This window comes from Urocampus carinirostris, chromosome 8 (genome assembly GCF_059441175.1).
Source record: "Urocampus carinirostris isolate Australia breed hairy pipefish chromosome 8, RoL_Ucar_1.0, whole genome shotgun sequence".
Taxonomy (NCBI): domain Eukaryota; kingdom Metazoa; phylum Chordata; class Actinopteri; order Syngnathiformes; family Syngnathidae; genus Urocampus; species Urocampus carinirostris.
In genome coordinates this window covers 43763806-43775261 of record NC_142356.1, presented here as the reverse complement: position 1 = coordinate 43775261, position 11456 = coordinate 43763806, and the positions used below count along the sequence as shown (strand labels likewise).

General features: G+C 42.6%; 1 protein-coding gene across 3 annotated transcripts in view; it reads right to left on the bottom strand.

The window, feature by feature from the left end:
• LOC148361961 (amyloid beta precursor protein binding family B member 2-like) overlaps positions 1-11456 on the bottom strand; it is a 199470-nt gene that overhangs the window by 42114 nt on the left and 145900 nt on the right. For all 3 annotated transcript variants that reach the window (XR_015851176.1, XM_088342828.1, XM_088342827.1), the window contains 4 exons: positions 8349-8436; positions 8187-8267; positions 1843-1958; positions 1534-1713 (listed from right to left, as the gene is read on the bottom strand). Coding sequence is in view for 2 of the 3 variants with exons in the window: in XM_088342828.1 (XP_088198954.1) it covers positions 1534-1713; positions 1843-1958; positions 8187-8267; positions 8349-8436 (465 nt within the window). In the remaining variant the exon portion in view is untranslated. The remainder of the gene's footprint in view (positions 1-1533; positions 1714-1842; positions 1959-8186; positions 8268-8348; positions 8437-11456) is intronic.

Genomic DNA, 11456 nt, shown 5'->3' with positions numbered 1-11456 from the left:
CCTTTAATAAAAGCTTCCCCTCCTTCTTTGCTGACTTGGTCTCCCCTCCTAATTCCTACAATAACTGCTTCCTTTCACCGTTCTCTAACTTCCTCCCTTTCATCGTTCCCTAATTTCATTCCTACGTGTCATCGTTCCACTAGTTTCTTTCTTTCTTTCATCTTTCTCCAATATCCTTCCTCCCTTTCATCGTTTCCCAATTTACTTCCTCCCTTTCATCGTTCCCCAATTTCCTCCCTCCCTCTGAACCCACCCTTCCTACCATTGTTAGTTCCTTCCTTTCATTGTTCTCTAGTTTCCTTCCTACCTCTCTTGTATTATTATTGCTTGCCTTGCTTACTCCCCGCAATTTAATAACTGCTTTGTTCCTTTTTTCCTCCTTCCCTTATTTCCTTCCTTCGTTTCATTGTTCCAATAACCTTCCTACCCCCCTTCCTATCCCTCTCTTACCTTTCATTGCTTGTCTTACTTTCTCCCATCTTTCAATAACTGCTTCCTTTCCCATCTTCCTCCTTTCCTTATGTCCTTCCTCCTTTTCAACGTTCCCTCATTTCCTTTTTTCAATCACGTCTTCCCTTCCTTCAAAAACTGCTTCCCTCCCTACCCGCTTCCCTTTTTTTCTTTCAAGAGCTGGTTTCCCTAATCTTTCATCTTTTCAACAACTCCCATCCTTATTCCTTCCTCTCTTCAATAACTGCTTCCCCTATTCCCCCTTCTCTTAATTAACTGCTTCCCTTATTCCTTTCTTCCTTCAAAACCGTTTTCCTTTCTCTCTCCCTCTAATTTCTGCTTCCCCTTATTCCTCCAATCCTTCGATAACCACCTCCAATCCAACTGATTAGTTTTTCCGACTTTCCTTCTATATTTACTTACGTTATTCATCCCTCCCTTCCTCCTTCTTTTCCTTTATTTTTTCCTCTCTCCCTTACTTCAAAATCTGCTTCCTCAACTTCGTTCCTTCCTTTATATCACCCCCTTCTTCAAAAACTCTCTGCTTTGAATGGAGTGTGAACATTCATCTTTATTTATGACAAACTTCTTAGACGCCACACAATTACAGAATCTTTTGAACTTTACAATAAAACAATTAGTAGTCCCAATAAATATTGCATCTTGCCTTTGGAGTGAAAGACAATTTTCACTTTATATTAAACAGTACATAAAATAGGGAATATTTGAAAGGCCCCTCTTTAGAAATGTGTCACAGGTTTCGTTGCAAAACATGCCAATCCTTTTGTATTCAAACTCAACACATGAATCCACTTTAAATGGTCCTCGCAAAGTCTCTTATCACTCCTTACTCCAGTGCCCACATAATAGCCTTAAAACGCACTTCTCCCATTTCCTTTTAATAAATTGAACGTAGCAGAGCCCCAAAAGGCACATCGGTTTTTTATCTTTCACTTTTCAGCTCAAGCCAATTTAACACTGCTCTGACGGCAAATCGCTGCGCGAGAGGCGTGACGGCTGCCCTAGAATACATCTGAAGCCAGGAAAAACGTGACTTCAGGAACGTTCGTTTTAGAAACTCACCATACACGCCGCCTGGACAGCCTCGGATACCCCTCCTGCGTTGGGCTCGCACCAGAAGACATGACAGTCGTAGCGATGGCCGCCTGCATCCATAATGAAGGCAAAGGTGCGTACGTCCTGGCCCACGCCCATAAATGACAGGAAGCGAACACGGCACTCCACTAGCACTTCTTCTTTGTCCTGGGTAGAACGAAAACAAATTTCATCCATGAATCCATAATTTGTTATTATTTCAGATAATTAGGTCGTTTTAGGTTTTTTTGCCCTCCCTGTGGCTTACTTTTCCAGACATTTAAATTTGAAACTGACCTCATCTTTCCTGATAGTAACTGTGGCATCAGCCACATTAAGGGCCACAGGAGTCCAGTCTTCCTTGTTGGAAGAACCTACTAAACTGCCTATGGCGCCGTTTAATATGTCCATGCCTGTAAGGAAAAAAGTCACTTTTTCAAGACATTTAAGAAAAAAAATATGGATCAAGGTTCTTACAGTTGCTGGAAACCAGTGTTTGAAATAACATCTGCTCTGCATCTTTTACGTAGCGCGTACAACTTACAAAACTTCTCCGCCCGGGTGGCCGACAACTTTTTCATGAAAGAAAAATATATATATATATTTTTTTTTTCAAATCAAACGTTTGCTTTATTCCGATTTCTGAATTTTGGTTTGTTTTGCAATGGGCTCTATGCACTAGAGACAATGACATATTTCCGGAAAAATCTCAGGATGGTTTGAAGTTTCCGGTCAGCGCTGGTCTCAATGTTATTATGCAAGCAACAAATCCGCCGAAGCCGAATACGGATTTGTTTTTGGACGTTATTTGCAATCAATTTCAACTCTTCTTATGCCCACCGAAGGTCAGAATGACTTGTAAACGCACAAATGTTTGTTTTAAAAAACGGGGAGACAGTTCGGCCAGCCACCACTGCTGTGTACCTCAATGTACAGCATCTGCTAATTCGGTCCTGAGCTTCTATTCGATCCCCTAAAACTCCGAATTACGAAAACGGTGTGTCATCAATAATCGAAGAGATTACTTCATGGTTAAAAATAGCTCTCGAGTGTGTAGCCGACAAAGCTCGGACCTGATAGCTATTGTTTCATGTCAATTCATTTGCACATTGAAAGGTATTTTGACATATATGTGTACTAGAAAAGCAAATAAACGTATTGTTTCATACAATGCAATACAGCCTTGTCCCTATGAATGCGCTGCACAAGAATGTCTTCAATTGGCAAAGATAACAAAGTCACACCATTCAACTGCCCCTGGACTTGCCAATAATGGTAATAGCTTTCTTTCAGCTTATACACACCATGATTAATTCTGAGGTACAGGTACTTGCAATCTATGTAACTTTGTGTATTTTGGCATTTAATTTCAACGAGTCCAAATGATGGTCACTCAATAGGGTCGTATACCAGACCATCAGGTGATGCACCCAACCACGGTGCATCTGGATGAACCACAATCCCACAAGTGGTTAAGTTTACATTTTTTTAAAATGGCATAATCCTTAAGGCACTTGATTCTATTTGCAGACCCCTCTTCATGTGTTCAGTTTGTCGTGTTCCTCGGATGAGTCTTTCTGCCAGGTTTTCTGCTTTGCTCTGAGCAACATGACTGACCTGGAAATGTGAGGCAGTTACTCTTGCTTTTTCAAGTTTGGTCTGTGGTGCTGCGCTGGACGCTCGGACAATTCTCCGGACATCATTTACTGTGATCTTTGGCAACTCCAACAAACAGCGTGTATAAGTTAACTCCGCCATGAAATTATTTCGCGCATTGTTCGTACTGTTTACGAGACCGGAAATGACTAACCATCCTTACTCGAGCGCGGATGTGAGTCGTGTATTGAGGCCATTTGCATACTCGGCAGCCGATCAGAAGACTGCATCAAATAACTTCGTGCTTTCGGATTTTCCCGTGTGTTACAAGGTCGCGCATTTGCATATCATTGTGCAAAGTAGACGCACAGAGAACACAAGAAAAATCGATAAGTGGTTAGGAATCATGCCAAAACCTCAGCCCAAGAAGAAATATTCAAAAGAAGCAAAATTTATGATGCTACAAAACGTAAACGTGCATTAAAAAGAAGTGTGAAAAGAGGAGTTCACGTGGCTTGTAGCAGACGACGCAACGCAAACATTGCATGAATGAAGATGAGTTAATACAGGTACATACTGACAGCAATGTCATATACATGCAATGAATGTTATAAGTAGATTTATAACAAACTTAATTTTAAAGTGTTGTTCTGTTATATATTCTGATTATCATTCCTTAATACTTTGCAACAAATGTTTTTTTTGCGATTAGTCGTTGTTGTGTATGTAGTAGGGTTGTAGCAGGATTCAGAGACAGGCACGGACGGTACATTCATAGAGTGTTTACTTCACTTCTTCCTCGGTAGTTCTCAAGCACAAGTACAAGGCTGCGCATTAGTATACAGCGACACCGCAGGAAGGGGAGTGTATTAGACGACACCACATATTCCCTTTTTGTTAGAATAGGACACAAACAGTAGCATTAATCTAAAATACGCAATAACTCTTCGGTAAGTATGAGCTGATAGAAAACATACATTTCAATATTCATTACCAGATTAGAGGTAAATATTTATCAAAGGTAAGCAATATTGTAAGGAACTATACTGTCAATATCGGTAAGCAAATATGTGTAAACCGTAAAACGTAAGCAGACTGTATGAAGATCACATCATAAACAAACATGACAATTTTTAAAACAATGAACATTCATCATGTCTTTTTTTTTTTTTTTTTTTTTAAACATCACCACATCTTTCTCTATCTTTTTTTTTTTAAGTCACGTAATCTTGAAGCCATGCAGGAGCATGTCGTATTCTCGGTGCACTCGGAGAGGGATGTGGTGAGGGCACAGTTTCAGTTTCAGGTTCAGGTGGCTCAGCACCTTGGTTGCTCTGCAGGAGGCAAACATCAGCATCAGCAGGCTGAGGCGCTGAAGCAGCAGCACAGGTGGAAGAATGGGCAAGGTGGAAAGCATTCCACACCTTTCCATCAGACAGCAGATAAGTGGCTGGACCCTTTTGGGCTACCACTGTCAGTGGCTTGGTGAACTTTGAGTGTCCTTTGGCAATGATTCCAGGTTTGCGGATGCGAACCGCAGAGCCAATCTGGAAGCTTGGTGATTTTGCACCGCGACGTTTGTCGATGTATCGTTTTGACTTCCGTTGTTTGTTTTGTATGTTTTGTAGCATGTTGCCTTTGTCAGCAGTGGGACGCATGGAGTGAAGACCTGTGATGTGAAGCTTTGTATTCAGTGGTCTACCATGCAACAGTTCAGCGGGGGATACTGAAGTCACGGCATATGGTGTGGCTCTGTAAGTCTGTAAAAACTCAGTGAAGAAGGTTTTCAGTCGTTTACCTTCGATGTTGGCTGTTTGTAGACAGTCCTTGAAGACTCTGTTGAAACGCTCAATTTCACCGTTGGCCTGTGGGTAGTACACAGAGCTGCGACGGTGTGTGATGTTCTTGTCACTAAGGAATGCTTCAAACTCGGTCGACACGAACTGAGGGCCATTGTCAGTAACAATTTCCTGTGGATTACCTTCTCTGCTAAACACAATGGAAAGAAAAGTCATAACAGAGGCAGAAGTAACATTTGAGCAGAAGGCAATCTCAGGCCATCGGCTGTAATAGTCAATGAGGGTGATGGTGAAGCGGCAATCAGCAGGCGCAGAGTGAATAGGACCAACAATGTCCACAGCAACCTTTTCCCAGGCAGCAGTTGGGGTAGGCACAGGCTGTAATGGGGCAGTGCGTGTGGTTGCGGTTTTGTCATGCTGCAAGCAGGTGGTGCATGATTTGATGGCGAGCTCAACGTGAGAATCCATTCCAGGCCACCAGTCCAAGTCTCTCAGTCTTTGTTTTGTGCGAACGATCCCTTGGTGTGTAGCATGAGCAAGTTGGATCATTTTTTTCCTGTAGCCGATGTGGTATCACAACACGATGAGTGCCACGCACAATGACACTGTTCTGCAAGGCAAGCTCATTTTGCACACGGAAGTATGAAACAATGAGGGGGTCAAGGCCTTTTGCAGTACGAGGCCATCCCTTCTGCATGTAGTGTCGCACCTTCTGTAGCACTGGACATTCCTCACACGCACTGGAGAGCTCATCAGCAGTGACTGCAGCAAAATCAGGAGACACAGCAGCCACCATCTCCATGATGCCATCATTTTCCAGTTTCGTCAGCTCCTCCGACACCTTGTCACGCACGGCATATGGGAGTCTGCGTAGCTTTTGCTGGACTGGAGGGACGTCTGCACGCACTTTAACTTTGTGTATAAAACCTGAAGCAACGCCTAAAGCATTTGTAGTGTTGACAGAGTGACTCATCTCCGATGCAGCAGGTGTTGTAATCTGCCCATCTTGTATGTGGAGGCGAAGTGCAGTGAACAGGTCCATTCCCAGTAGTGGAGTACCGTCAGGAACTATGTAGAAATCAGTATGTGCACTCTGGTTGCAGTATGTAGCAGTAAGTTGAAGACAGCCCAACACTGGAATTGGCTTCTTCATGTAGGTCACCAGACGTGCAGTAGGCTTTGAGAGAGGCAAGTGCATGAATGATTGTCTGTAAATTCTCTCTGGCAGAATTGAGACTGCTGAACCAGTGTCCACAAGCAGGTCAGTAGTAATTGACTGTTCATCATTCGCATGGAGAGAAACTGTACACGTAAGGCGCTTTGGGACTGCAGCTGTAGGGGCTACATGACACACAGTAAGTTCTGGGACAGTAACTTCTCTTAATGATCGAGTAGGAATTTCGCTGCGGCACACTTTACTAAAATGTCCAATTTTTTCACATTCGTTGCATTTTGAATTTTTAGCAGGGCATTTGGGGTCATTTGCTAGATGAGAGTTGAAGCCACAACGGTAGCAGGTTTTGTGTTGATTCCTTTTATCTCTTGAGCGCTGTGTATGCGTACTGCTCTGATTCCTTTTATCTCTTCGTTGCACAAGCTTCACAGGAACGTCGGGCACGTGCACAGGAGCAATAGCATTAGCTTCTGACATAGCGGATTCGATTTGTGTGGCAATAGCGATCGCTTTGTCAAGTTTTAAGTCCGTTTCCAACAGCAAGCGTTCTCTGATTCTCGAAGAGGACATCTTCTCAATGAATTGATCCATAATCATATCATCAGCAAACGTGCCAAAGTCACAGTTCGCAATTAATTCCCTCAATGCAGCAATGAACTGAGCAGTGGTCTCGCCCGGTCTCTGGGCACGCCGACGGAACTTGATACGCTGAGCAACGACATTAATCTTCGGTACAAAGAAGGTTTCTAGCGCATCACAGGCGAATTTGTAAGAAGTGCCAGTGTCGGGAAGGGAAAGAAAAATTCTCTGCCCTTCTGTGCCTAAACAGTGCAGCAGTAGTGCGCGGTCTCGTTTGTCTGGCATTTCGTTAGCAGTCAATGCTAGCAGGTAATTTTAGAACATCTGAATCCACGTGATGTACAACATCGTAGGCTCACCCGGGGTTTCAAGCAAAGCAAGGGGTTGTGAGATTCCGATCCAAGTCATCCTCGTCGCCAAAATGTTGTGTATGTAGTAGGGTTGTAGTAGGATTCAGAGACAGGCACGGACGGTACATTCATAGAGTGTTTACTTCACTTCTTCCTCGGTAGTTCTCAAGCACAAGTACAAGGCTGCGCATTAGTATACAGCGACACCGCAGGAAGGGGAGTGTATTACACGACACCACAGTCGTCTTGTTGTGTTTAAGTTGTGAAAAATAGGGCAGGCAACTTTATGGCTGGGCAGGCAACTTTTCAGAGTTGTCTGCCCTGGTGTCCGGTAACTTTTTGTCACGAGTTTCAGACACTGTTGAAACCCTTGAAAATGCTTGAATATTAATATTGTGTTTTCAAGATCAGGAAAATGCTTGAAATTTGGGCGGCTAGTGGAGAAACAAAAAAGTGTAGAAAAAAGATTACGAGGGAAAGCAAGAATTTGTCACGAGTCAAGACTAGCTGTGGTAAGCGAGTGACACTGAAGAACGAAGCAACATTCATCTACACCAAGCAGCCAACAATAACCATAACGGCTAGTGGCAAGCCATACTGTAGCCTGCAGCCAAGAGGCTAACATAAAGGATACAGTGAAAAACAGTTGAATATGACCAGCGCCGGATTAAAAGTAAGCATATTGAATATTAGTTTTAAAGATTTTTAATTTGTGTTTGGTAGAACACTGCAAAATGCCCTACAAATGAAATTGATTTTTCCAGTGATTCTGGATGATTATGATTTCAATCGAAATTAAATTTATGCATAAACCTAATCCAACAAACAGTACTTGATTAAAACTTTTTTTTTTCAAAACTTTCATACAAGATTGCATTCGATTTAATGAAAACTTAATAGCTTATAAAGAATAAATAAGAAATTCAACTGTAAACCTAACCACATCATGTTAATCACTTAATTCAATATTCTGCCATTAATGCAAAATATGAAAAGCGATTGAAATTGATTTGGTGAATTTCAAAATGTAGAAAACTTACCAAAATTTTTATTCCTTCGAATGGTCAACAAATCAAATTTGTTTAACTCATTGCCTGGTCCTGATTTTTACGATAGCTTAAAAGAAAGAAAAACAAAACGTACCTATTGGTCTGGCAACAGGCATCATCCCGAGGTAGAGCACTTGAAACTTCTGGACCAATTCAGTCTTTGGTGTAGGGAATTCTGCCAACAATAAAAATTAAAATCCACGAAAGCAGTTTGTTTGCTTTGAACGATGAACGTGGACGTGGACAAAAAGCCAACCTTGTAAAGGGAGATCCAAACTCGCCTGAATTCTGTCCTGGAGCGAACCTCCCGCCATCGCTTTGGCATTCTTTCGCTCCGTCATTATCTAAAAGAAGTAGAAATGTTGTTTCCAGTTGTTTTTACTCACTGAAAAAAATGCACATTATTCAAAATGCTCGTAGAGTGGACCCCCGGGACATGTCGACTAAAGGCGGGCCGATTATTGGCTCCGATATTTGGGAATTTGACGGATATCGGTAACGGCATATTTATTTATTTGACATGCCGATTATTAAGCACAACACCGAGAAACTATTGATCCTCTCTCTCTCCCTCTCATGCCTCTTGATTCACGCTACCCATCCCGTGCCTTCTGATTGGATGAACGACCGGGGGCAGAAGCAGTAACCACGCCGCACTTTTCGACTGGAGCGAATATTTTTCACATTTGCAATTTTTGTCTTTTTCTCTCTCAGCCCCCTTTTGTGACCACCCTTGACTGAAACGTCGAGGTAATGTCAGCAACTTGCAGGGACGCACACGCGGAAGCAGACAACACCGGTGTTGTGCCCAATTCCAACTCCCAGGCAGAATCTGACTCCCCTTCACTTGAATGCGCAGTCTTTTTTTCCTATGCTTCTCAGTGCTGCGCTTCCAATAGAACGCGATTGTAGTCTGTATAATGTGTTTATTGAAAAATATTGATTTGCATGATTAAAACCAATGAGCGATCGTTGTCTATATAATGAGTTTTTAAGACACTTATTTATGCGAACGTCACCAACATTGGAGGCGACCCAATGTAGTTAAACTTTATAATATTTACAACCACGACTAGTAGTACACAAGTAGGCTTTGTATAGCTTACTATAGTAACCGCATCGTAATGCATGTTTATAGTTTGCTATAGTAACCTTATTGTAATGCATGTTTATTGTACAGTACTTAGTTGTTTATCTGACTCTCCAATGTCCTTTTTGCAAAGTGAGACATGCTTCAAACCTATTGTGCTGTGTGGCTTTGGGAGACTCCAGAGGAATACCACACTTATTAGTCATGTGAATGCGAAAGATGAGTCATGCTAGTTGTGATGACAATCTAATTTAGTACTGCAAAAGATTTTTGAGCGCCATTAATGTTTTATTTGAATTCATAAGACATATTCTTTGTTTCTTTTCACATCATTAAAAGTTTCTCTTGCCAATTTTTAAGCTTTTACAGCAAATTGATATTCGCTCCAGATATTAGTTGTCGGCCTCCTCTTTATACTAATAATCGGTATCGGTCCTGAAAAACCCATATTGGTTGATCTTTAATGACGACCCTGCCTTGTGACGTTTTCGCTTTATGGTACTGAATAAGATGCTTTTTCTGCCCCTCTTTAGAAATTTAGCTTTTGCTGTGTTCATACGTATATAGTTGTGTCTCAATCACACACAAAAATTACCCCGGCTAAGTGGCCTGGTCGTAACCAATCGACAACAAGACTATTATTAGGAATAAAGAGGCAATTAAAGCAAGATGTCTGTCTGCGATTGGTCGAAGTAAAATCAAATGCTGGTCGCTATTGGTTTGCTTCACGGCATCATTAAAAATGCAGAAGATATTGGCTAAAGTACATCCCCACAGTGCTCCCATTTTCTCTTGGATCAGTTCAAAATTTGGTGTGCTTTGTAAAAACTTTGCGAGTCAGCAATACTATTCTAAGTTTTTGTACTGTATTTATTCACTCTGGATCCAAGCAACGGCTTAGTTTGGCATGGAAGGAGCAGACGTGTCCCCACCAATATTGAGCAATAATTATTTTGTCCCCACAAATATTATGTGAACACTTAAAAAGTGAGCTGTGTCCCCACCACTCCATCAAACCTATGCCCCAGGGTCCAAGGCTTGCTGTGTTGCTAAAGGATAGATAGATAGATAGATAGATACTTTATTCATCCCCTAAGGGAAATTCACATTTCCAGCAGCATCCCTGAGCTGAGAACAGTACAATAATAAAGCCAAAAGAATACAATATACAAATACCCAGTGTGACGTGCAAATGCCCACTGTAGCGTGTTATATAGAGTAACTAAATAGTGCTACACAGAATACATATTGCAGTAAGATTCGGTAATATCCAATGTAGGTGGTGTGGTTTAATGTGGGCCTTTACTCTGCCGGGTGGAGTTAAAGAGCCTCATGGCATGAGGAAGAAAAGATCTCTTCAGTCTGTCCGTAGTGCAAGACAGTGACAGCAGTCTGTCGCTGAAACTGCTCTTCTGTCTGGAGATAATGCTGTGTAGTGGATGCGATGGATTGTCCATGATTGACCTCAGCTTTTTCAGTGCTCGTCTCTCAGCTACTGTTGTTAGGCTGTCTAGCTCTTTGCCCACAACAGAGCTCGCTTTCCTAGCCAGTTTATTGAGACGAGAGGCATCCTTCTTCTTGACGCTGCCTCCCCAACACGCTGCCGCATAGAAGAGGGCGCTTGCCACTACTGTCTCATAGAATATTTTCAGGAGCTTTTTGCAGATGTTGAAGGAGGCCAGCCTTCTGAGGAAGTAAAGTCGGCTTTGCCCTTTCCTACATAGAGCTTCTGTGTTGGCAGTCCAGTCCAGTTTGTTGTCCAGCTGCACACCCAGGTATTTGTAGGTCTGGACAAATTCTACACATTCTCCCTTGATGGTTACAGGAACCGGGTGAGTTCTGGTTCTCCTGAAGTCCACCACCATCTCTCTGGTCTTGGTGGTGTTTAGGTGCAGGTGGTTTGCGTCGCTCCATCGGACAAAGTCCTGAATCAATGTCCTGTACTCCTCCTCCTGCCCGTTTCTGATACATCCCACGATCGCAGTGTCGTTGGCAAACTTTTGCACATGGCAGGACTCAGAGTTGTACTTAAAGTCCGATGTATATAGAGTGAATAGGAACGGAGAGAGAACGGTCCCCTGCGGAGATCCTGTGCTGCTAACCACAGTGTCCGATGTACAGCCCCCCTGTTTCACATACTGGGGTCTGCCTGTCAGGTAGTCAGTAATCCATTCTACAAGGTGTCAGTTTCCTACTCAGTAGCAGAGGCTGTATGGTATTGAAGGCACTGGAGAAGTCCAAAAATGTAATCCTCACAGCCCCCTTCGCCCTATC